The 26,420-nt window shown below is 43.9% G+C and overlaps 3 protein-coding genes across 9 annotated transcripts; 1 reads left to right on the forward strand and 2 right to left on the reverse strand.

The window, feature by feature from the left end:
* Positions 1–2,019: 2,019 nt before the first annotated feature.
* On the forward strand, positions 2,020–13,396 carry LOC133144104 (protein LYRIC-like). 5 transcript variants are annotated; one of them, XR_009710597.1, is made up of 11 exons: positions 2,021–2,467; positions 2,879–2,983; positions 5,160–5,271; positions 5,351–5,509; positions 5,590–5,829; positions 5,914–5,979; positions 6,143–6,240; positions 7,527–7,620; positions 7,807–7,879; positions 7,953–8,004; positions 13,214–13,396. XR_009710597.1 is itself a non-coding variant. In XM_061266525.1 (10 exons), exons 1-9 carry the CDS (start codon positions 2,114–2,116, stop codon positions 7,830–7,832), a joined length of 1,254 nt encoding a protein of 417 aa, XP_061122509.1. In that variant the 5' UTR covers positions 2,021–2,113; the 3' UTR covers positions 7,833–7,879; positions 7,953–9,931. The 5 variants fall into 5 exon arrangements, 1 of the variants encoding a protein (XP_061122509.1); XR_009710596.1 differs by having other exon boundaries at positions 2,020–2,467; positions 7,527–7,879; XM_061266525.1 differs by lacking the exon at positions 13,214–13,396 and having other exon boundaries at positions 7,953–9,931.
* Positions 13,397–13,454: 58 nt separating this feature from the next.
* Positions 13,455–14,393, reverse strand: fabp4a (fatty acid binding protein 4a). Its single transcript, XM_061266526.1, has 4 exons — positions 14,234–14,393; positions 13,948–14,123; positions 13,769–13,870; positions 13,455–13,654 (listed from the first exon to the last, which is right to left on the reverse strand). The coding sequence occupies exons 1-4, from the start codon at positions 14,304–14,306 to the stop codon at positions 13,601–13,603; spliced, it is 405 nt and encodes a 134-aa protein (XP_061122510.1). The 5' UTR covers positions 14,307–14,393; the 3' UTR covers positions 13,455–13,600.
* Positions 14,394–15,008: 615 nt separating this feature from the next.
* On the reverse strand, positions 15,009–25,380 carry mrpl53 (mitochondrial ribosomal protein L53). Of its 3 annotated transcripts, XM_061266527.1 has the most exons (4): positions 25,260–25,380; positions 24,847–24,959; positions 23,353–23,441; positions 23,170–23,260 (listed from the first exon to the last, which is right to left on the reverse strand). In XM_061266527.1, exons 1-4 carry the CDS (start codon positions 25,352–25,354, stop codon positions 23,198–23,200), a joined length of 360 nt encoding a protein of 119 aa, XP_061122511.1. In that variant the 5' UTR covers positions 25,355–25,380; the 3' UTR covers positions 23,170–23,197. The 3 variants fall into 3 exon arrangements, with proteins under 3 accessions (XP_061122512.1, XP_061122513.1, XP_061122511.1); XM_061266528.1 differs by lacking the exons at positions 23,170–23,260; positions 23,353–23,441 and adding an exon at positions 15,009–15,187 and having other exon boundaries at positions 25,260–25,369; XM_061266529.1 differs by lacking the exons at positions 23,170–23,260; positions 23,353–23,441 and adding an exon at positions 15,009–15,215 and having other exon boundaries at positions 25,260–25,369.
* Positions 25,381–26,420: the final 1,040 nt, after the last annotated feature.

A 26,420-nucleotide genomic window follows, 5' to 3' on the forward strand; every position in this document is an offset into this window, starting at 1 on the left:
GAGAAATCAACGCCAACAAAAAAAATTACATCCAGCCTAGTTAAGACCATACCAAAGACTATAAAAGTGGGACCCATTGCCTCCCTACGTGTGTGACGATCATTGGGACTTAAAAAAAAAAAAAAAAATTAGAAAAAAAAAAAATTAAAATTTTTTTGTACCCATGTATAATGCGCACCCCAGATTTTAGGACAATAAATTAGCTAAATTTTGCGCACTATACACGGAAAAAAACGGTATATATCAATCGTAGAGCACTATATCGTGATATAGCGTGAATGAATCGTAGCAGGCTTTAAGATATCGGCAAATATCGTATCGTAGTTCTTTGTATCGATATGATATCGTATCGTGACAAAACCCGCGATTTACACCCCTAGTAATTACAGTTCAAATTCAAATTATTGTCATATTTTTCAAACAGGTTAGACACACTGGACAATGCTGGTTACTTAAAGTTACTTATATCTTGTCTTTTCATGTTACTAAAATCAGATTCTGCGGGTAAAATTGCAATAATAAGGTGACTTGACTTGGACTTGACCTATTTACGGACTTGACTTGACTTGCCCAAGAAAAAAATGACTTGGGACTTACTTGAGACTTGAAGGTTAAGACTTGAGACTCACTTGAGACTTGCACATGTGTGACTTGGTTCCATTTCTGGATAATTCTAGTGGGATACAGTCGGTCATCTATTATTTTTAGGGTGAAGAAATTCTGCTTGGACAAGGAATTGTCCAAATGCTTACTGTCTGCTGTATGCACACTGGCTCAGTTTTGCTCCTCTTATTTATTGTGTTACTGGTTTATTATTTATTCATCACTCATTATTTATTTATTATTTATTGTTTGTGCCTACTTGTATGTCTATCGTGTACTATGTCTCGTCACCGTGGGATAGAGGAAACGGAATTTCGGTTTCTTTGTGTGTCTTGACATATGAAGGGATTGACAATAAAGCAGACTTTGAATTAATATGCACCTCAACATCATAATAATGCAATAGGGGTGTAAATCGCGGGTTTTGTCACGATACGATATCATATCGATACAAAGAACTACGATACGATATTTGCCGATATCTTAAAGCCTGCTGCGATTCATTCACGATATATCGCGATATAGTGCTCTACGATCGATATAATTTTTTTAAAATAAAAAATATAGAACAATATCCTGATTTATAACAATTCATACGCAAAATCAACAAGGTACTGCAAACTCTTTATTTAGGAAATTACAAGAGTATTGTAGTATACAAAGTGCTTATTTTAACACTGAACTTTGATGTCGTGTTTTTTCTTTAAATGTGCGGCGATATTTGTGCTCCCTGAATATTTGATCACCGCATGGCAGGATTTACAAACTGCACGTGTCTTGTCCGTTGAGCCATCTTTTCTTTGGAATCCAAAGTGCTTCCAAACGAATGACTTGAAGCCTAAAGGGGAGCAAATTTCCTCATCTTTTTGGACACTAGCCATAGCACCAGCCCAGGAGTCGCGTACTAGTTGTCGACTCCCCTTTCACGTGCCTGCTCTGCTCACAACACAACAACGCTGCGCACTGCTCCCGGAAAGAGGAAGCAAGCAACAATAAACTGGATTTCAAAATAAAGTCGCGTCTAATGTCCGAGGTCAAACACGATATATATACGGTATACATCGATGTTTACGTTTAGCATCGACGCCAATAAATCGTAGAGCATTATATCGATTAATCGATGTGTATCGATGAATCGTTACACCCCTATAATGCAATGAGTTAATGTGTTGATAAATATGCGACCAATTTAAAATGTGCTTGATGGTATTGTCATTCATAATTCCAACTTTGTAATAGTGCACAAATACAGTATGTTTAGGGGCTTTGAATATGGGGATGACAAAATATGAGTTTCTAAATTTCTGCACCTTCACCTCCTCTCAGTTAATACTCCAGTGCAGACAGTGGCGGTAATGCAACATCAAACCGCACAAAAATACCGCAGAAGAAAAGAAGAAGGAAGCGGAGACCTGACGTCACATTTCTGTTAGCATGCGACTGCTAACAGCTACCAGCTAACTGGCTAACCGCTAGCCGTTCCGGTTTTCCGCTTCATTCGTAGCCCACCATGACTGGAGGAGACTGGCGAGGCTTTGCGCTGGAAGAAGCCGAGTTCCTTTCCGGCCGCCTGAAGGACCTGCTGTCCTACGGGCAAGCATACCTCGGAAGCCACCTGGGCTTGGACTTGGGTATGAAGCCCGAGCTGTTCCCGACCTGGCTCATTCTGACCACGGCCACCGTTAGCGCGCTGCTCTTGCTTGCCGTCACCTGGGCCGCCGTGTGCGGTGGCAGGAGGAGGAAGCGGAGCATCCCGGTGGTCACTTCCAGTGGCGGTGGGCATCCCGTCGCCAAGACCACGGTGACCAAGATGGTTAAATTGGAAGAGACGAAGAAAAGACACTCCAAGAAAGGGGGACAGAAGGTCTGACACTTTGAGTCGTTGAGGAAGAGAGGGTCGGTTAGCTTGTTTAGCTAAATTGAATTGAATTTGTTGATTTGCAACAATAACGAGAACGCCGTTTTGTCTTAATTCAGTAGGCAAGGCATATAGTTGAGCTAATGACATGTCGCGTTCAAAATTATTCCGTTTCGATATCCAAAACCACGAAAAATCCCAATGTATTGCCATTACAGTAATAATTTATTCGCCCAAAATTAATTTGCCTGCTTGATAAACAATTGAAGCTATTTAGTATTACTGCAAATATATTGCTCTCTTAACGCTGCTGTGCCGTTTAACACCCTTGCCAACTATAACCAGAACATCATTTTTAAACTAAAAGTCTAATCATTGTAAAGATGTTTGTAACATGTTTATGTCACATTTCAACAGAAACTTCAACCCAACGGACAGCCTGCTGCTGCTGTGCTAATGCAACAGGATGTGCATCCGGATGTGCTTCGCAAGCTGCACCTGCCTTCTATCAAAACCCGGAAGGTACCGTATTTTTCGGAAAATTACGGTATGTATAAAATAATAATATAAACAACAATTTTATCGAACCATCCGTGTCACTCTAAATCAATAAAGCCATCAGAATCTTCGTCTTCTGTGTCACTTGAAAAAAAAAAAAGGCAAGACGTGGGTTTGGTAACCGGTAGGGGTGTAACGATACATCGATACACATCGATTAATCGATATAATGCTCTACGATTTAATGGCATCGATGCTAAACGTAAACATCGTTTTATATCGCCGTGTTTGACCTCGGACATTAGACGCGACTTTATTTTGAAATCCAGTTCATTGTTGCTTGCTTCCTCTTTCCGGGAGCAGGGAGCAGTGCGCGGCGTTGTGTTGTGAGCAGAGCAGGCACGTGAAAGGGGAGTCGACAACTAGTACGCGGCTCCTGGGCTGGTGCTATGGCTAGTGTCCAAAAAGACGAGAAAATTTGCTCCCCTTTAGGCTTCAAGTCATTCGTTTGGAAGCACTTTGGATTCCAAAGAAAAGATGGCTCAACGAACAAGACACGTGCAGTTTGTAAATCCTGCCATGCGGTGATCAAATATTCAGGGAGCACAAATCTCGCCGCGTATTTAAAGAAAAAACACGACATCAAAGTTCAGTGTTAAAATAAGCACTTTGTATACTGCAATACTCTTGTAATTATTAAATAAAGAGTTTGCAGCACCTTGTTGATTTTGCGTATGAATTGTTATAAATTAGGATATTGTTCTATATTTTTTATTTTAAAAAAAAATCGATCGTAGAGCACTATATCGCGATATATCGTGAATGAATTGCAGCAGGCTTTAAGATATTGGCAAATATCGTATCGTAGTTCTTTGTATCGATATTATATCGTATCGTGACAAAACCCGCAATTTACACCCCTAGTAACCGGCTCTTTATTTCACAAATCAAGAGCTCAACATGTGAGCCAACTAGGGGTGTAACGATTCATCGATACACATCGATTAATCGATATAATGCTCTACGATTTATTGGCATCGATGCTAAACGTAAACATCGATTTATATCGCCGTGTTTGACCTCGGACATTGGACGCGACTTTATTTTAAAATCCAGTTCATTGTTGCTTGCTTCCTCTTTCCGGGAGCAGTGCACGCGTGTTGTGTTGTGAGCAGAGCAGGCACGTGAAAGGGGAGTCGACAACTAGTACCCGGCTCCTGGGCTGGTGCTATGGCTAATGTCCAAAAAGACGAGGAAATTTGCTCCCCTTTAGGCTTCAAGTCATTCGTTTGGAAGCACTTTGGATTCCAAAGAAAAGATGGCTCAACGGACAAGACACGTGCAGTTTGTAAATCCTGCCATGCGGTGATCAAATATTCAGGGAGCACAAATCTCGCCGCACATTTAAAGAAAAAACACGACATCAAAGTTCAGTGTTAAAATAAGCACTTTGTATACTACAATACTCTTGTGATTTCCTAAATAAAGAGTTTGCAGTACCTTGTTGATTTTGCGTATGAATTGTTATAAATCAGGATATTGTTCTATATTTTTTATTTAAAAAAAAAAAAAATCGATCGGAGGGCACTATATCGCGATATATCGTGAATGAATCGCAGCAGGCTTTAAGATATCGGCAAATATCGTATCGTAGTTCTTTGTATCGATATGATATCGTATCGTGACAAAACCCGCGATTTACACCCCTAGAGCCAACACATGCAATGGCCCTGGATCGCTCTTCCGCTCCCCCCCTCTGCTGCCTTCACGGCCTCCCTAGAAAATCGGAAACTACTGAAGTCTAACAACATACACGTTGCTACTCTAAATAAACTACATGTCTAATAACTATAACATAAATAAGTTTATCGAATAATCTGCGTCACTCCAAATCATTAAATCTCCCGACTTCGGAAGTCAGTAAATAGAACTCATTGTCAGTAAGGCTCCAATTATTCCACCGCCATAGTGCGCCCTCATGCACTTTAAAGTGAAAATAACATGTAAAGTGATCAACTATACTAGTAAGTAAAGTGTGAATGATCAAGTAAAAACTAGTGAAAAAAATCACATATAAATCGCCCCCCCCCCCAAATTATGAAAAAAAACCCACGATTTATAGTCCGAAAAATACGGTACATTTACCATCGCCTCTTTTAGCTCAAAAATATGATGCTTTTGTTTGCGTACTTGCCTGCAGGCGCCCAATGCGCAGCTGCCCGCTCAAGTGAAAAAAGACAAGAAGAAAAAGGAGACGAGTGTAAAACTGGCGCAGCAAGTGATTGCGCACGACGGGAAAGAAACTGACGGAGGTAATGGCCACCGACATTGTGAAATAGAAGCGTACACATGTTGCAAAGATATGGCCTGAAACCATTTGTTGGCTGCCAGGCACGTGGGAGACCAAAGTGAGTAACCGCGAGAAGAAGCAGCAGCGGCGAAAGGAAAAGGGTGCAGAGCCCTTGAGTGGCTCAGAGGTGACGCACCCTGCCAAAGGCCATGTGGACTCCACCAGCAATGTGAAAAAGAAGAAAAACAGAGCAGCTAATGGTATGCTCCAGCCGAGGGACATCGATGCTTGTACACTTTGAGGTGGCATGGAAGCCCATTTTTAGAGCTCTTTGTTTCAGAGTTTCAAAACTCCAAATCAGCCGCCAAAGGAGGCAACAGTGTAAACGGCGGAACCTGGACTGACTTTTCCGCCAAGGTCCCACCAACCCAAACGGGCTTCACCGAGATGAGCAAGTGGGGTGCCCCCTACTGCACCGGAACCGAACCCCGGTCCTGGGCCCTGGAGTCACAAGGCGCCAACATGAAATCGGATCTGGACCCAGCGTCTTTGTCTGTGCTACGACTGAACGCGGCCGCAGGTAGGACAGATGACTGACACCTCGTCGCACGTCTCGTCTCAAGGCCGTAGCCCATCCCTCCTGTTGCGTCTGTCTTGTCTCCAGAGCCACTGTCTAAGTGCATGGAGCCGCAATGGATGCATCACGCCGATGGCGAATGGGCGGGAATGAGTGAGTGTGGTCAATCTGTCCTTTTCACACGCTGCAAACCAGAGCAAAATTGACCTATCACGCCTTCACCTAATGTGTAATCTGTACATAAAAGTGCTTGTCAGATACAGTCTTTCGGTATAGCCCCAAACGCTAATGCCAAGTAAACGCGTCTTTGCCACAGAGGGCGAGGACGCCGGCACCGACTGGAACGCCCCCGTCGAGCACTGGGGCAATTATGAGGAGCACCCTGTAGCGAGGGAGCGGACCCCTGCCAACAAGGTCTGACTTTCAGATTCCTCACGATGCCACAATGTCATTTTGCCTTTGAGACGTCCACCCATCTATTATGCACAGACGTATCGGGGAAAATCCACTTCTTTTGCTCTTATATTCATTTTATTGTGTACTTTATAATCTATCCCTCCAGGTGCTGCAGAGATATTTTTATGATCTGTTTGGGGGCTATTTTTTTTACTTTGTTCAGTTTTCTCTTTTTTCTATTACGTATTTTTATCTATTACATCACATCCATTTAGGTGGGACTACCAAAGAAGGTAATGGGTGTGGACAAACGGCTTTGAAAATCCGCCATCTTTATTACTCGGAGAGACTTTAGTAGTCTAAACAACTCAAGGATGCCGAAGTGGAGAGATCATAATATTCCCTTGTTGGATGCATCAATCCACACAACTCCTTGCACCGTCCCCCAGCATCAGAACCTCAAATAAGTGCCTGGTCAAATTTAATTTTTCAAGCAGTGTTCCCATATCTGTGGGAAAGGTCCTGCTTGTTCAAGGATGAGTGTTTCAGAAATCTTTTGTTAGTATAGAGAAGGTTTAAGCGGCAAGCTTGAGATACAAAAATAATAACACAAAAATAATATTGCACTTTCATATTATGTCACTGTCTCTGATGGACTCGTTTTCATGGCATTAGCGTCAGTCTTTCTGCTGATTTTAGAGCTGTGCGCTCTATGTTTTCACTTCTTGTGGGTGTATTTTGAGTTGTTTTATCTGGTGAATTGCATTGAAGGTGCTGTATTATTCTTGGGTGACAATAATGTGTTAAATGCATTTGTTAGCTTCTCACTAACGCTAGTATTAGCTTACTGGTTAGCTTGACTGCAGTGCTTGTTTACAAGACGTGTTCATAGATATTGTGAGGGGATTTATTATGCTACATGCAAAGTATGTATGGACAAGTCTTCTGCGGTTGACATCTTTTAATCAATCAAAAAGTTTGCGGCGCAAGTAAATGCTACCTCGGCTTAAAAATTACAAATATGTCGACTGGAAAAGGAGGGACACATCTTGCGGCCTGGAGGGAGTGGCGTGTGAAGTATCATTTGTATTTAAAGAAGCCGCACCAAAACCGCTTGCTCTGAGCTGCACCTCAGAACAAAGAGAAAAGAAGGACCTGTGATGCTATCAAAACGAGGAATTCAGACAAAAGCATCGCTGTTTGTTCCACTTTATATAAATCGCAACGGAATGAGTAAAACTTAAAACGGAATTTTTTTTAAACGTGATACATAAGCTTTAAGATGTACACCGGTGTTGTCGTAGGCGTCGGCAGGCAAGAAGGAGAGCGAGGCTCCGGCATGGGGTGCTGGAAAGCCCAAGAAGAAGAGGAAAAAGACGACAAGAAGAAGCGGCTCAGGCAAGACTTGTTTTGCTTATGTCGGCACGCCAGATTATGTGACAAAATATTTCCACGTATGCGTGCTTTGGCAAAATTACAAATGTGGTACTGACGTGGTTATGAAATGTCTTACTGTCTCTTTAATGAATTCCAGTCTTGCAGAAAATGTCTTTCATTGAAAGTGTTGTGATTGAACGATATTAGGCGGTAATCATGGCACCCAAACCTGAAGATCTTTCCATCGCTGCCTCCAAAAAGCCGATCATATCATCTTGGGGTAAGTCTGAATTCTTCTTGCAAAATCAAACATGAGCAAATGAGTTTGTTCAAATTAGTTTTGTGTTTGGTAGAGGGACCCGAGCAAAAGGCAGCGCGGCAACAGCAAACAAAGACAAGAAAAAGGTCAGACGGGAAACCTAAAAGTCACCTGACGACTCTTTTTCCAACCTTTGTATGCAAACGATTGTGGAATTTGTCAATATGCAATAATGAGCAGCTTCCTTCTCAATAGGGTTTTAATCCAATTCTTGCTAATATAAGACAAAAATGACTGACGTAATGTGATGTAATGTGGTGAGGAGGAGGTCCTCTGGACTTGAGTCTTATTTGCACAGATTTTGCTGCCCACTGGACTTTTATCATTGAGGTTCCATTCTTTTGAACTTGTTGAACTTTTATTGATTGACTTTCCTGCTGTTTGAACAAATCCATTTACAGTTGCAATTTAAACAATTAACAATTTCGGATCAAATTAAAGCCACAGCAGGATACTTTAATGTGGAAAAATATAAATTCAATGCAATTTAATAGGGGTGTAAATCGCGGGTTTTGTCACGATACATTATAATATCGATACAAAGAACTACGATACGATATTTGCCGATATCTTAAAGCCTGCTGCGATTCATTCACGATATATCGCGATATAGTGCTCTACGATCGATTTTTTTTTTTTTTAAATAAAAAATATAGAACAATATCCTGATTTATAACAATTCATACGCAAAATCAACAAGGTACTGCAAACTCTTTATTTAGGAAATTACAAGAGTATTGCAGTATACAAAGTGCTTATTTTAACACTGAACTTTGATGTCGTGTTTTTTCTTTAAATGTGCGGCGAGATTTGTGCTCCCTGAATATTTGATCACCGCATGGCAGGATTTACAAACTGCACGTGTCTTGTCCGTTGAGCCATATTTTCTTTGGAATCCAAAGTGCTTCCAAACGAATGACTTGAAGCCTAAAGGGGAGAAAATTTCTTCGTCTTTTTGGACATTAGCCATAGCACCAGCCCAGGAGCCGCGTACTAGTTGTCGACTCCCCTTTCACGTGCCTGCTCTGCTCACAACACAACAACGCACTGCTCCCCGCTCCCGGAAAGAGGAAGCAAGCAACAATGAACTGGATTTCAAAATAAAGTCGCGTCTAATGTCCGAGGTCAAACACGGCGATATAAATCGATGTTTACGTTTAGCATCGATGACAATAAATCGTAGAGCATTATATCGATTAATCGATGTGTATCGATGTATCGTTACACCCCTACAATTTAACATTGGAATTTAAATAAACAAAAAGAACAGCACGGGGCCAACAATTTCACACCTTGATTGAAAATCAACAATTAAGATTTAATCAAGCACTTCGATGTGTTAGCGTAGTGTAGAAATGTTTTAACCGAACTAAAAAAATATGAATTGAAAATGTCAATTGCCTTTATTAAACAGCCACTAGGGGATTGCAATGCAAAAAAATGAAGTCACTGTAAAAAGACATTTTAAATCGTTGAATCTTTCAAGTCGACTGTAATCTAAATGAGCGCAAATGCTCATTAAGCGCCATCAAGTGGTGACAAAAGAAATTGATTATCTCCGTTTGTTCCACTCTTGTCACCCTTTGTCATGCTGATAACAACAAATGAGCGATTGTAGCTGCTGATGTGGTCTAAAAAAGAAAATGCTCGCTCCCACCTGTTGGAGGACTTATTTATTATTATTTTTTAATCAGCTTTAAGTGGAACATGAAAAACAACCAGTCGCGGGAATTTGATTCCGTTGCCTTAACCTGTCGTCAGTTGTATGTAAAAGTGCTCCGGCGACCTGTTTTGCTCTTCTGTGTGGTTTCCTTCCAATTGTAACTTTTGATGTCAACTGAGTCTTGCATGACTTTGTAGAAGAATAAGAATTGTGACATTTGTCAATGGAAAGCAGCAAGCAGCTTTGCCTGTTTGGCCATCTGGTGTGTTAAATTGATTTTTTTTTTAAACTAAATAAAAACATGTTTGCATGTTAAAAAAAGAACAAAAATAAATGTAACAAGGCAGGGATGGGGTCTAGATTATTACTAATGTTGAATCCATGTATTTCTATAATTGAATAACTTGTCTGAAAGATATTATTTTTGTTTATTCAGGTGATATAAATGATGTTTGTATGTATCAAAATGTATAATGCTTGATTTTACCCTTGGAAGTTGATGAATATTTCTCTTATTTCCATCAGCGATCAGTTATCTAGTGAAAGAACATATGATTTGTCAGCCGGCAGTTACGATAAAATACAAATGTTATGTTCAGGTCATAACAAAATCCTCCATTGCATCGTTAGCTAGCTGAATGCCTCCTTGACGAGAGGCCTTTGAATGAGCTTCCTGTTGTCACCACTAGAGGTCGGCGAAAGCCAATTCATTCATTTTGTCAAAAGTCAGCCAAGTTTGGACACATGTTCCTTTCTTCATCTTGATTTATATGCTGTAGATCACAAATTTGGTCAATATGCGCCAACTCTGCCCCTTTCTGTCCGCATCCAGCCCTTCGCTCTCGTTCTGCCGTAAATGCTGACCGGGCTTGTGTTGCATTTAAGTGTTCGGTATGCTGTTCGTAAAAAGGATTTTGCCCCCCGCCGCCCCTATGAATGGAGGCAGCGAGGCGGACGTCGATGCGTGGGATCCCGGCGGTCGGCAAACGCTGACCACCGTAAAACATGACCGACCTGCAGGGATTACAGTACAGATGGCTTGGGGGGGACAACACAAGGTGGCCAAAGTTCTCTTTGTTCATTAGTCAGTCAGAGCATTGGTCGGTTTGTCTGTCCGGAGGCACATGTGGTTTGTCAGTCCTTTGGTCATGCCGCACTGATGTCTATGGCGCACATCTGCGCAATCCTTGACGTACTCTCTAAGGAACAACGGCATTCCATCATCACTGTCGCAAACCTGTCTGTTTTGTCTTCACAGGCTCTCTCCAACCACAAATTTCTCCTTGAACGCCTTGTTTTCCCCCCCTTTTTTTTTCTTTTATATTCACAGTTATGTAACCAACAGGTTGGCTAAGAACGTGGGGGTGAACTTAGTGAGTCTCAACAAGTCATTTTTCATCCGCTTTAATAACGTCCAAGTGTCAGAAGCTCGTGGGAATTCTTTGGCCATTGTCCAGGCCGCTTTTCTTGCTTCCTTGTATAAGCAGCCAGGCTCGGCTATAGCTCGACGGGAGGCTCGGGGTTCAAGGAATGCGTGTCGGGCGGGACAAAAGGAGGGTCACTAACATCCCTTTCCTAGCGGCAGGGCATCATGTGATTGTTAATTGCTCAAGCGGGTCAAATCCAGACTTACCTTGTGTCAAAATCCTTTGCCATCTCCAATTAATCCTGAGATGTTACGCCGGGATCAAAGGGATTGGCTGGATTTGGAATTTATTGGCTCATTTCCTACTACCTTGTCATTTTATAGAGATTTATTTTCAGGGGGGGTGCCAGTGGTCAGTCAGTTAGTCAGCCTGTCTATTGGTTGCTCTGTCAATCGGAAGGGTTTTGTCTGTCCATGGGTTGGTTGGTCTGCAGATGGTCAATCTATCAGTCGGCCTCCAATCATTGGTCTGTCTTTGTCTTGGCCAACCTGGCGGTCTGTCTGTCCGTCCATCTGTTTGTCCCGCCCTACCTCCCTCCCTCAAAAAAACAACTCTTTAGAAGTGTTTGCTTTTTTAACCCGCAGTTGTGTGTGTCTGCCATCCAGCTGGATGGCATCCCGTCGATTTTCACACGGGCGTCGGCTCAGTCTTCCCTTCTCGACTCTCGGAGCCCCTCAAGGCCGATAAGTCCTATGAGCTTTAACAAGGGGCCGTTCAAAGACCTGTTTACAAGAGTAAACAATCGCTCATCCTGTGCCTTAATGGCTTCTCAGCCTGCCCGTTATCGCCTAATGCGCACACGTCACCTCACCAAAAAAAAAAAAAAAAAAAAAGTGTGCAGGAGGTCAACCATCCTTTGCTAATAGCGTAGCGGGTCAAGGCCGCCGAGCCGTCTGTAGCGGGAAAGTCCGGACGCCAGAGAAGGAAAATGGGATCATGCCGGAGAAGTTTCACGTTCCAAACAGAAACGGCAAGATCGCGCCATCCCTGGAGAGGAAACTGGGGGAGGTAGACATGATAACAAAACAAACAGCCCTGAAAACAATCTAATGTAGCACAGGAGGTGAAAGAAGTGGGGAAGCAAAACAAATGTAGAAATGAATCACTTGCATTCAAATATCATTTGAAGCTCCGAATGTGGTCATGTTGTTGATTGCTGACTTGTAGAAGTTGCAGACGCCAGATGTTTGGTCCCCTTCATGCTGCGTCCATACAATGCTGACAAATAAACATTTCAGCACACAGGATTTAGGTCAGTCTAATTTATACGCCCGTAGCTTATCTGATTTTTCTTGCATAAACGCAAGATTAGCGAAAGAGGGCCTGAAGGCCATTGTCTTGCATTTGTTTGTGTAGCTTCCCTTGAAAGATTTCCATCATCCTGACAGGGGACAAGAACGCATGCGGTGGGGGGCGCTCTTGTTTTTCTGCCTGGAAAGTTGAGTGGGGCGTTGTGAACTGTCTGTTCTTTCACAATCGGAGAATGTTTTGGCAAGATTTGTACACGTTTTAAGCGTGCAACTGAAGTTGGAAATCATACAAACACTTGGCCTTGGCTGTTTTTAGGTTGCGAAAAGGTCACGTTGTATTGTTCTTAAAGGTCTCGTCAAACTTAAGACAAGGACAACCAGAGGAAGGGCGTCCACGCTCCTGCTCAAGTGGAACTTTCCAGATGTTATGCCGAGGACGTGACCGAGAGCCCTTCAAACGAAAGCAACCCCCCCTTCCCCTTTGCACCACCTCTGGACTGGCTTGAAGTGAGCCTACTGTGCTTTTTATCCGGGGATGGAGCACACACGTGTTTGCAAAGCCTGGCTGGGTTGACGGAAACAACACCAAACGGCTGCCGACAGCCTTGTGACTATTCCATCGCTTCCTGCGCCGCTTCCCTGTTTGCGCGGCAAACCTTCCCAGAAAGCTCCCTCCCGCTTCCAGTAGAGATCAGGTTCAAACATGGGAAGGAAAACAGCAGTCAAAACATTCGGTACGCCTGCTCCGCCGTGTCAGCGCTATTCATTGAACACGTTCCCTTCGGGTATGGTCGCCTTTCCATTGTTCGCAAACGGCGGGCTGCTGTTATGCACAGCACAAATTCAAAGTTGGATTTGTGCAACATGGTTAATGTGACTGACTTCTCTTTCATTTCAGGATGGAGAACAAAATCTGTCTTTGGGACCTCAACTGACCCCTTTTTCATTCCTTCAGCTTGCTCGACATGTGGAACGGGAAATGTTTGAACTCTTGCAAGGAGGGAAAAAAGAAGACATTTCCTCTGTGATGCACCGGCCAGAGCGGATGTTCCTGCTGCCGGAGGGGAATCGGACATCAAGCTCGCTGACCTTTCAAGTGTTTGCTGTTTGAGCCGCGGATGGAGCGCAAGCAATCAAAGGCAGGAAGCCATTTTGGTTCCGTCCAGGCCGATTGTTATCGGTAGTAAAAGGCACACTTTGACAAATGAGCTTTATTGAAATTTGCACAATTTTCAGGATTTTGGAGTAAACACACCAATACAAAACTAGACAAAATGGACACTCATGAAACTGAGCCTGTCATGGGTCCGGCACGGTGGTGCTAGCGGCGGTGGCCACGTCATCACGCCTCCCTCACGTATGTCCTCACTGCCACCACATCTCCCATGATGCACCTCTGCGCAAAAAACAGTGAGCCCAATGAGGTACATCTCTGGAAATTCATTCCATCCTACAAATGCGGATCAACAGTCCAATCACAAGACTCGGATATGCTGAAGCAAATGCTCACCGCTATTAACTTGCCATCAGTGACCTCTCTTTCGATGCGGGTCTCTTTGCTGTCCCAGGTCTGCTTCTGCACGAGTTTGCCGTTCTCCAAGCTGACGACGCTCTGCGCACAAGAGCGAGTCATTCAGGTCAGCGGCCGAAAATCAACAGAGAAAGGCAAGGCGAGTGTGGGATTCGAACCCGCGTCTTCCTGTCGTCAGCGGTGGTCTCTTCGAAGGGCTCGTCGAGCTTGAACTTGATCTCGGACGTCTTGAACGTGCTCTGCGTCTTCATGCTGATGGCGCCCCGGTCGTCCACTGTCACGATCAAGTTGGGCTTGGTACGGTTGCCCACCTGCCGGATGGCGAAGCCGACACCTGCGCGCCACCACGAACACACGGTAGGGGGGGTCCAAAGGGGATTCCATGCACAATGGTGGCTTTGTGTTTAAAAAAATGTACAGTAATCAACAAAGATTTTATCCTACCAATGGCTTTCATGTAGTCGTCAAAGTTCTCGCTGGAAACCATCTTCCACGTCCCGACAAACTTCTCGACCATGGTTACAAAATTCTTTGCTTTTTTGCTGGTATTCCAAACTTGTTTAAGCTCCAAAGTCTGGCAGCGGAGTAAGCGCTCTTGGTATTTATGAGGCACGCAGGTCCAATCAGAAAAGGGGACGGGGGTGCAAAACCCCGCCCCCGGCTTCACTCACCCTTCTTGCTATGAGCATCTTTGCCTAACACTACTAAAAGTCATGACGGGATATTAACTTTTCATGAAAGTCATTGTGGAAAGGTTTTACAAACAAGCGTACGGCATTAACGTAAGCGTTTTGTCCATATAATGTGAAAATAAGGCTCTATTTTTGGGTGGAACAATTGTTTTACAATTCAACATAAAATGAGCTATCACTTAAAGAACTTTGCTTTGAGAAGTGAACTAAAATTTATTGATAAAATTGCTGACTGGAACACGATGCATTTGTTAATGTTACTTGAACCAAACCATCTAGTCAATTCTTGGGTATTTTAGGCGCACAAAAGACACTTGACTGGGTGAAAGGTTTGTTTGGTCATTCTTTTCTGTGCTTCAGAAAAAGCACTTGTGTATTAAAGGTCATCGGTTGCCAAATATCCTCCCTACATAATCTGAGTAAAGATCCCGCCCTGCAACCATTCAGGCAGATTACGTAACATGGCCCTCTGTGGATCGACTTTTTGGAGAGGATTGAAGTTGTACCCACACGGTGGCTTATAAAAATCAGATGATACATGTTTTATTATAAATATCCAGTCCTGTACACAGCAGTATTGTGATTGTTCTTTATTTGGCCGCACCCTTGGCTTGGGGGTCCTTGGACGTGCACCTAGCCTGGAAGGCGCTGAGCATCTCGCTGCTGGTCAGGTTGGCGCCCTTCATCAGCAGCCTCTCGCCATCCACTGAGGAGGAAGACAAAAGCGGGAGGATCTGCTCACAACAATGACACAAAGTCCGGATGGAAAACGGGAAGTGTGAGTAAAAGTCAAGCGGCGCGCACACAATGGGACGGTGAGGCGCTCTTGACCTATAGTAGAGATGCATGTGTTTGCACTCATAAAACGGATGAATGACATGTGGCAGGAGCGGAAGCAAGCAGGCTTTGTTCAACCTCCGTCATACTTAATGCTTTTGCACCATCTTGTGGCATCTTGGTGATGTAACGTAAATTGAGGAGCTGCGCTGAGAATACTGTATTTTTCAGACTAGAAGTTGCATTTTTGTCATAGTTTGGGTGGTGGGGCGACTGACACTGAGGAGCGACTTATGTGAATTTTTTCACAAAATTCAAAAAAGAAAAAAAAAATTGAAACCGCGATGTAGCAAGGGATTACTGTAATTTGAATTTCAAGTGACGTCAGCGCCGCGGCGGTTGTTTACATAAAGGACAAAGATTCGATCACGGGATGACGACGGGCCCCACATACTACCGGCATCATTAGTGGCTTTGTTTGTAAGTGACACGGAGGACGAAGAGTTTGAAGGATTTAATGATTTGGAGTGACACAGAAGGTTTGGAAAAACTATTATGGCTTTTACGCACGCCTGGTCCTACTCTACGGACCTCTCTTTCACCTCCGTGGATGGAAGTCGGGGTCCGGCACTCGGCCGGGTGGCTGTCCGGGAACGGTGGATGGGGCTCGGACATGGCTTTTGCGCACGCCTGTCCTATTCTATGGAGCTCTCTTCCACCTCTGCGGCTGGAAGTGCCACCTCCGGGGATGGAAGCCCACGCCGCCACACGCCTGGAAGTCGACGCTGGTGCTTGGGGCCGTGTGGCGGTGAACTATTTATGTTATAGTTATTTGACAGAGATGGGACCAAGTCACACGTGTGCAAGTCTCAAGTGAGTATCAAGTCTTAACCTTCAAGTAAGTCCCAAGTCATTTTTTCTTGGGCAAGTCAAGTCCTTAAATAGGTCAAGTCCAAGTCAAGTCACTTTATTATTGCAATTTTACCCGCAGAATCTGATTTTAGTAATGTGAAAATCCAAGATATAAGTAACTTTAATTAACCATCATTGTCCAATGTGTCTAACCCAGAGGTGGGCAAACTTTTTGACTCGCGGGCCGAACTAGGTTCTAAATTTGGACCGGAGGGCCGAACCAGGAGCAGATGGACGTAGTGTTTGTGTGAAGTAATAAAAGCGACCTGTAAAGGCCATTGCATAAAAGATTTTGGCCTTTAGTAGGTAGTAAAGCATGGATATTCCAAACGAGTTTTTTGAAAACAACGGCATTTATTAACAGCATAAAAAAAATAAAATTAAAACACTAAAAAACTACTATCAGTGATTCTCATAAAATACGACACTGTTATTATGAACTAGAATTTTGCAATTTCTGGAGAAATTGCGTGTGAAGGCGAAATGTATGAATAACTTCTTCGGGGAATGCTGCCGAACGATGTTGAAACGTGTTGAATTACTTGAAATATGTAGAAAATTTGGAGAGTTTGTGGTGAATTTCAAAATAAAAGATGTAAGATAAGATAATCCTTCATTATTCCCTCAATGGGGAAACTCCTATGTTAGCAGCAGTACACTTAACATATACACACACACACACGCATGCGGGGAAGGGGGTAAAAGATTTTAAATAAGTAGAAGGTATATATAATTAAAAAAATATGGACAGTGTATACAAAATACACAATACACAATATGCAGTGGAGATAAAAAAAAATATTAGATAAAAAAAATAGTGCAAAAAGCAGGTAAAAGAGTGTGAGGTAGATAGATATTGCACATAGTGTGATTGCACATATGGTTATTGCACGTTATTGCATGTTATTTTGTCCGTGAGCTACGGTGATCGGCCTGGTTGTACAGTCTGATGGCAGCAGGGAGGAAGGACCTGCGATGCCTCTCGGTGGTGCATCGTGGGTGACGAAGCCGGTCACTGATGGAGCTCTCCAGGGCTCTGACAGTCTCATGAAGGGGGTGGAAGACATTATCCATGATGGAGGACAGCTTAGCCACCATCCTCCTCTCCCCCACCACCTCCACCCGGTCCAGACTGCAGCCCAGGACAGCGCCGGCTTTCTTCACCACCTTGTCCAGCCTCTTCCTCTCCGCTGCAGTGATGCCGCTGCTCCAGCAGACCACCCCATAAAAAAATGGCGGACGCCACCACAGAGTCATAGAAGGTCCTCAGGAGGCCGTCCCTCACTCCGAAGGACCTCAGTCTGCGCAGCAGGTGGAGTCTGCTTTGGCCCTTCTTGTATAGGGCCTGAGTGTTAACAGTCCAGTCCAGTTTATTGTTCAGGTGAACACCCAGGAACTTGTAAGAGTCCACAATCTCTATGTCCGTTCCCTGGATGTTCACCGGCGAGGGGGAGACTTTGCGCCGGCGGAAGTCCACCACCAGCTCCTTTGTTTTCCCAGAGTTAATCTGGAGGCGGTTCCGCCGGCACCAGTCCACGAATCTGTGATTCAGTTCTCGGTACTCCGTCTCGTCTCCGTTGTTAATGAGACCAACGATGGCGGAGTTGTCCGAGAACTTCTGGAGGTGGCAGGTTGATGTGTGGTGGGTGAAGTCAGCTGTATAGATGGTGAAGAGGAGGGGGGCCAGGACGGTCCCCTGTGGAGCTCCTGTGCTGCCGACCACCGTGTCAGACACACGGCCTCCTGTCCTCACAAACTGCGGTCTGTTTGTGAGGAAGTCCAGGACCCATGATGTCAGCTGCTGGCAGGCTCCAGCATGGTGCAGTTTGTTCCCCAGCAGTTCTGGCTGGATGGTGTTGAAGGCACTGGAGAAATCATAAAACATGATCCTCACAGTGCTTCCAGCCCGCTCCAGGTGAGCCAGGGACCTCTGCATGAGGAAGATGACGGCGTCCTCAACCCTGATGCTCGGCCGGTAGGCGAACTGCAGGGGGTCGGCGGAGGAGCTCACCAGGGTGCGCAGGTGGTGGAGGACCAGCCTCTCCAGGGTCTTCGCCAGGTGGGATGTCAGGGCCACCGGCCGGTAGTGGTTGAAGTCACTGGGGCGAGATGACTTGGGCACTGGTACCACGCAGGACGTCTTCCACAGCTGTGGTACCCTGTGCAACCTCAGGCTCATGTTGAATATGTGCTCCACGATCCCGCACAGTTGCCCGGAGCAGGATCTGAGCAGCCTGGAGGTGATGCCATCTGGACCCGTCGCCTTCTTCACCTTGAGCCTGGCCAGTCCTCTCTCCACCTGGGCTGTGGAGAGCACCATGTTGGTTGGGGGGGGGATTGGGGGTGGGGTGGGGGGGGTTGCAGGGGGGATGGTTGGTGGGTTCGGTGGAGTTGAAAATGGGCTGGGGGGTCTTGGAGGGGGTGTAGCAGGGGGCGGGGTTGAGGTGAGAGTCCTCGGAGCAGAAGAGGCTCCAGTCGGGGGAAGTTGCAGCAGGGCTGGGTGGGTGGGGGGAGGAGTGGATGTTTGTTCAAACCGGTTGAAGAACCGGTTCAGGTCATTCACCCACTCCTGATCCCTGTCCAGCGCAGGTCTGGAGTTGCTACGTCCTGAGATGGTGTTCAGGCTCCTCCAGACCCCGCTGACGTCGTCCCGCTGCAGTTGGTCTTCCATCCTCCTCCTGTAGTTGCTCTTCCCCTCCCTGATCTTCTTCCTCAAGTCCCTCTGCACCGTTTTCAGCAGGTCCCTGTCTCCCGATTTAAAGACCCTCCTTTTGTCCCTGAGCAGGTCTTTGATCTCAGGGGTGATCCAAGGTTTGCTGTTTGCAAAAACTCTGACTGTTTTGGTGGGTATGGTGGAGTCTACACAAAAGTTAATGTAGTCCGTGACACAGCTGGTGAGACCGTCGATGTCATCCCCGTAGTCCTCACAGAACACGTCCCACACCGTGGTCTCAAAACAGTCCTGAAGAGTCTCCAGAGATTCTTCAGACCAGATCTGTCTGGTGTGGGTGACTGCTGGTTGCCTGTGCACCAGAGGCTGATACAGGGGGAGAAGGTGGATCAGATCGTGATCAGATCTTCCAAGGGGGGGGGGGGGGGATGATGTATATGCCTCCTTAAGGTTGGCATAAAAAAGGTCCAGTGTTTTATTTCCTCTGGTACTGCAGGTGGCATATTGGCTGAAAGTTGGAAGCGTGGATGAAGGAGAGGCATGATTGAAGTCCCCGGTAATAAGGAGGAGGGCATGTGGATGCTGTGTTTGCAGCCTGCTTACACTGCTGTGCAGGACATCGCGGGCTGCGTCGGCATTAGCATTTGGGGGGACATACGCAGTTATCGCGATAACGTGCGAGAGTTCCCGCGGCAGGTAGTGTGGCCTCAAGCTAACGGCTAGCAGCTCAAGGTCCGCGCTGCAGAGTTGCTCCTTGATAGTGATGTGCCCAGGGTTACACCATCTATCGTTCACAAACACAGCAAGCCCCCCTCCTTTCCTCTTACCGCTCTCTCGTGTCCTGTCTGCCCTTATCAGGTTGAATCCGTCCAGAGCGACGACAGAGTCCGGTGTTTGCTCCGTTAGCCAGGTTTCCGTGAATAGCAGCATGCTACATTCCCTCTATTCCCGTTGGTGCCGTGCCAGCGCCGTTAGCTCATCCATTTTATTGCAAATGGATCTCACATTCCCGGTGATGATGGTGGGGAGTGTGGGCTTGAAGCGGCGTTTCTTTTTCCGGCACATAACACCCGAGCGTTGTCCTCTTTTCCTCCTCTTCAGCTCGGGGGAAACATTGGGCTTGTAGCCTGTTAGCTTCCCTTGGCTACAGAGGGCTAACAGCTGACCACGGGTGTAAACAATGGAGCGTTTACTGCCTGCTTCGGCGGTTGCTGGGGTGATGAACCAGGTGAAAATTAGATAAAATAAGACGGCCAGCCTCACTGTTTTCGCAAACATGTTTCTGCCCGGTAAAAAGAAAAGCACAGGACTGAAAAAAAAGAAGAGTAAAAAAGAACATATAAAACGAGACAATATACAGACGAGTCGACGGAGCTGCTGCAAACGTGTCGCCACTACCGCGGCGCCAACAAGACAGAAGTTTTTGGTAAGTTGTGGAATAGGTAGAAAAATGATGAACAGTTGAAAGTTGGAATGGGTTGAATCGGTTGAAAAATGTAGAAATGAGAAGGGAAAAAGGAAATATTGGAGAATTGGGTGTGAATTTCAAAATAAAAGATGTGAAGTTTTTGGTAAGTTGTGGAATAGGTAGAAAAATGATGAACAGTTGAAAGTTGGAATGAGTTGAATCGGTTGAAAAATGTAGAAATGAGATGGGAAAAGGGAATTGGGTGTGAATTTCAAAATAAAAGATGTGAAGTTTTTGGTAAGTGGGAAGTTGTGGAATAGGTAGGCAAAAGATAAACAGTTGAAAGTTGGAATGGGTTGAATCGGTTGAAAAATGTAGAAATGAGAAGGGAAAAAGGAAATGGGTGTGAATTTCAAAATAAAAGATGTGAAATTTTTGGTAAGTGGGAAATTGTGGAATAGGTAGAAAAATGATGAACAGTTGAAAGTTGGAATGGGTTGAATCGGTTGAAAAATGTAGAAATGAGAAGGGAAAAAGGAATTGGGAGTGAATTTCAAAATAAAAGATGTGAAGTATTTGGTAAGTTGTGGAATAGGTAGAAAAATGATGAACAGTTGAAAGTTGGAATGGGTTGAAAAATGTTGAAATAAGAGTAGAAAAACGAAATTTTAGAGAATTTTGGTTGAATTTCAAAATAAAAGATGTGAGTTTTTTGGTAAGTGGGAAGTTGTGGAATAGGTAGGAAAAAGATGAACAGTTGAAAGTTGGAACGAGTTGAATCGGTGGAAAAATGTAGAAGTTAGAAGTGAAAAACGAATTTTTATGAAATTTTGCAAAATTTTATGCAAATTTTAAAAGTGAAAACGTGAAAATTTTGAATTTGGCAAGTTTGGGAATGTCCCCAATGTGATTTGAATGTGTTGATTTACGTGAATTTCAAACTGGCACAACGTAAATGTGAAATGTTGAATCTGCCATTAAGAATGAATGGGGCAAAATTCGCCGTAAATTTGTGAATTTTGCGAAAACGGAAATTTTTTGGAAGGAAATTTATGTGAGCAGACGTGCCATGAATATTTGGAATAAGTGAAAAGTGGAACGGAGTGAATCGGTTGAACTATGTGGAACTAGTTAAGCGTCAAAAAAGTGAGCGGATGTCGATTAATAACTAGAATTTGCAATTCCTGAAGGAATTGCGTGTGAAGGTGAAGAAGTTGAATAAATATTTAAGGAATGTTGCAGAATGATGTTGAAACGAGTTGAATCGGTTGAAAAATGTAGAAATGAGAAGGGAAAAAGGAATTGGGTGTGAATTTCAAAATAAAAGATGTGAAGTTTTTGGTAAGTTGTGGAATAGGTAGAAAAATGATGAACAGTTGAAAGTTGGAATGGGTTGAATCGGTTGAAAAATGTAGAAATGAGAAGGGAAAAAGGAATTGGGTGTGAATTTCAAAATAAAAGATGTGAAGTTTTTGGTAAGTGGGAAGTTGTGGAATAGGTAGAAAAATGATGAACAGTTGAAAGTTGGAATGGGTTGAATCGGTTGAAAAATGTAGAAATGAGAAGGGAAAAGGGAATTGTGTGAATTTCAAAATAAAAGATGTGAAGTTTTTGGGAAGTTGTGGAATAGGTAGAAAAATGATGAACAGTTGAAAGTTGGAATGGGTTGAATCGGTTGAAAAATGTAGAAATGAGAAGGGAAAAAGGAATTGGGTGTGAATTTCAAAATAAAAGATGTGCAGTTTTTGGGAAGTTGTGGAATAGGTAGAAAAATGATGAACAGTTGAAAGTTGGAATGGGTTGAATCGGTTGGAAAATGTAGAAATTAGAGTAGAAAAACGAAATTTTAGAGAATCTTGGTTGAATTTCAAAATAAAAGATGTGAAGTTTTTGGTAAGTGGGAAGTTGTGGAATAGGTAGGCAAAAGATGAACAGTTGAAAGTTGGAACGAGTTGAATCGGTGGAAAAATGTAGAAATTAGAGTAGAAAAACGAAATTTTAGAGAATTTTGGTTGAATTTCAAAATAAAAGATGTGAAGTTTTTGGTAAGTGGGAAGTTGTGGAATAGGTAGGCAGAAGATGAACAGTTGAAAGTTGGAACGAGTTGAATCGGTGGAAAAATGTAGAAACTACAAGTGAAAAACGAAATTCTGTGCAAATTTTACAAGTAAAAACGTGAAAATTTTGAATTTGGCAAGTTTGGGAATGTCCCCAATGTGATTTGAACGTGTTCGCCTTCACACAATAACAGTCTCCATCACTTCAGTGCCTGCAGGTCAGATTAATGAAAGATGTTTTATCTTATGAGATCACATCAAACGGCAAACATTCTGACCAAATATATCATCTTGAAGAATCGGCGAAAGCATACATCCAAATAAAGTAATCAAAACGGCAACACGGTGATTTTCAGTGGGAACAGTGTTGTTGGTCTCTCTTTTTTGCTAGTGCGTCATAGTCTGGAGTAAAATTTGTTGTGGCAATTCTTAGGAGAGATCCGAGGTGTTGGTCCGTTTACCTCGATCTGTGACAGGCTTTGTTGACGTTCATGTGGCTGAACCTCACGTCGCATACGTCGAGCCAAATTGGCCACTCTTTTTTAAACCCTCGGCACTGTGTCCACCTTGCTTTTCCTTGGGCGACTCATTTTAATAGAAGGATTCCAGGGGAAGATTTGTGGGTGGCTTTAGCATAAAACTGTATCTGAAAGCTCAGCCCGCGAGTTACAAGAATGCTGTCACAGCCCACGCTCTAAATTCGGGACTGATACAAATAGAGCGCGAGTGCGCCATGTCCGTACTACTGAGTACGTGCACGCACTTGTGAGTGTGCACCAAGCTTTCTGACACGGCTTCCGGTAGTATATGCGCAGGCGAGCGCTTCGCCATCTACTGGGGAAACGCAGTCATTGCAGGCAAAATGACCCCAAAAAAAATCTTTAATACAATTTATTCAGGGTTGGCGGGCCGGATGTGGCCCGCGGGCCGTAGTTTGCCCACCTCTAGTCGAACCTGTTTAAAAAATATGACAATAATTTGTATTTTCACTGTAATTACTGATATTCAGTAAAATACACCAAGGAATCAAACAAAAAAGAAATTACCTCATACAATGGTTGACAGCTAAATCTAAACAAATTAACGTCTGCCGACAGTGTCTGACACATTTGAGTTGCAAATATGAAAAAATAATCTGAAAGAAGAAACACATTAAAGAGCATTAGAAACATTTTGTTTCATCTGTAACATCTGGAGACACCAGAGCTCTATAAACTTCAAACGGACAAATTTTGCAGTTGCCGTCTGGCTGTCCGAAATGTTTCTGTTGCATATCTTGCACTGTGCTGTCCGTCTTTTGCCGTCATAAATGTAATTACGATAGCCAAAGGTGATGACTCGCGGTACCGCTCCCGCTGACATGTTTGTGCATGTCTGATATAAAGGGGCGTGATTCTCCAATAAACACGTTAGGTAGGTAGAGAGGGCACGACTGATTGATTGACAGGGTAGCGATCCAATCATGACAACGCCATTCTCATCCTGCGCTCCTACCGTGTTATCGATATTACTTTTTTAAATGTATTATTAATTTTATATTCAAACTGAAAACAAACTAAATACACTTAAGTCATTCAAGTCATCGTGTCCCAAGTCAAGTCCTGAGTCTTTAAATTCCAAGTCAAGTTTTTTTATTTTTGTCAAGTCACAAGTCATCAAAACAGCGACTTGAGTCGACTCGAGTCCAAGTCACAGTGACTCGAGTCCCCATCTCTGTTATTTGATATATTTTATTCCGTGTCGCAACTTGTATATGATTTTATCGTTACAGTTCAGTAGTTGTTGGCTCATTGAATTCTTGTTTTGTTAAATAAAGAGCCGTTTACCAAACCCACGTCTTTCCTTGTACTTTGTTAACACTACAATATATACTAGATCTGTGGAATAATGACGAGGCTGACGTCAGGGTGCACGCGCGGCGTTGTTGACAAAGGACGAGGAATTTGATCGATGGATTTGTTGATTTGGAGTGACAGACGGTTTGATATTATTGATTATATAATAGTTATTTGATAAATAATTTGTATCTCGTTATATGGGCCTGTGGAATATTTTGAAGTGCAAGCGCCGTCAGCAGTGTGCACCCAGCCGGCATTGTTGACATAAAGGACGATCGATGGATTTAATGAATTGGAGTGATACAGATGGTTTTATAAACGTGTTATTTATGTAATAGTTATTTGAATAACTGAATGTTACGTCAGGCCCGTTCTCAGCTTTTTGTTTGTGTTTACGTCACGTTAGCATACCTATCGTTTAGCCTGTTGCTCGTTCATGTCTGTTCTTGTTGGATTTTGTTGAATAAATTTCCTCTAAAATGCGACTTATACTCCGGAGCGACTTATATGTTTGTTCTTCATGTTATTGTGCATTTTATGGCTATTGCGACGTATTCCGAAGCCACTTTTAGTCCGAAAAATACGGTAATGTTTTATTGTCATTGTGCAACAGGTACACAATGAAATTGGACAAATGTTGTGCCATCGATGGGCAATTCGATTTTCATCCTTTATCATGCAAATAAATGAGCTGACCCTTACCATAAGTGACATCCACAACTGGTTCTGACTTGTCGTGTTTCACCATGGATATCACCTCGCAGTTTGAATTGGTCAATCTGGCCTTCTCCGAACCCACCACGACCAGGAATTCCCTACAGGAGGCGACGAAGACACATTCCAGATGCCTTATATACAGTCCGTTGCATTTTAAACACATCTGGCCTTTGTTAAGCTATCAGTGTAATTTAGCAAACGTTTCTTGCATGCAATAGTTTTTTTCGTCCTGATAAAACGCCTAGGACTAAAAATCGCAAATGACAAACATTTTATTTCCATAGTGTTAAAAGGTGTGGCTAATTAGCAACATGCTAATGCGACGACCCGTGTAAACCGTAAAAGCGACCTTTTAAGCACGGCGTAAAATACACCAAATGAATCGACAGTAGTCCTACCGCGTCGAGCGAACATTAGCTTCGAAAGGACAAAAGTGGATGGCTATTTTCTTCACCACCTTCAACATCACAGTCGCTCGACGGGGGGCCGCCATGTTTGTTTCACCTTTCACCCGGAAATGAAGAGATGCAACGATCGGCGCGTTATTCCTAAGTGGCCGCCGGAGGACGCCACGCGACAAATCAAATCATAGAAAAAAAACGCACAGCCAATTGAGGAAAAGTGAATAATAATATCTTAGGGGAAAATGTTTTTTTTCGGGGTTAATAATACAGAAACGCTGGTTTGTGTTAAATATTTGATTCATTAATTTAGATATATTTCCCCAAAATGGGTTGGTTAAAATGTATTCAAAATTATTGTTCATCATAAACAAAATAATAATTTAAGAATTATATACTTAAAAAATGATTACATAATTTGATTTGATTTTGGGGAAATGTAAAATCAAACATCTTTCTTTGCTGTTTATGTGTGCGTGTGCGCGCGCGCGTGTGTGCGCATGAGTTTGTGTATGTGAAGGAAATGCTGTCTAAATTTAGCTGGTATTTGGTTCCACTGTTGCAGGCGGCGGTCACATTTGGGTTTCAGGAAGAAAGCCAGAGCCACGATAACACATCGGTTTGTTCATCATTTACACTCGGAAAAAAAATGCGCGCAAGAGGAAGTGAAAACTCATTCTGACTTCTCAGTCAGTGCGTAGCCAAGCCGGGGCAAGCCGGGGCAAGCCGGGGCAAGCCGGGGCAAGCCGGGGCAAGCCGGGGCAAGCCGGGGCAAGCCGGGGCAAGCCGGGGCAAGCCGGGGCAAGCCGGGGCAAGCCGGGGCAAGCCGGGGCAAGCCGGGGCAAGCCGGGGCAAGCCGGGGCAGCGCCCCTGTTTGGACTCCCCTGTTAGGACTCCCTGCGCCCTGGTTGAAAAAATTCTAGCTTTTTCGATTCTTCATTTTCATGCCGTTTTTTTCTTTAGGTCTTGCGCGAATGTGCTTACGCTATTTTATGTGCGCGATGTTATCCATTTACCGTTTGCCTCCCGGACCCGGATGTTGTTTTAGCGATCAGCGAACGGCGTGGGTGATGTTCGATTTTTTTTCCTGTGGGCGCGCGCGCCTACTGGAAAAATTCCTGGCTACGCCACTGTTCTCAGTCCATCATCAGATCGCAA

Source organism: Syngnathus typhle, linkage group LG20 (assembly GCF_033458585.1).
Source record: "Syngnathus typhle isolate RoL2023-S1 ecotype Sweden linkage group LG20, RoL_Styp_1.0, whole genome shotgun sequence".
Taxonomy (NCBI): domain Eukaryota; kingdom Metazoa; phylum Chordata; class Actinopteri; order Syngnathiformes; family Syngnathidae; genus Syngnathus; species Syngnathus typhle.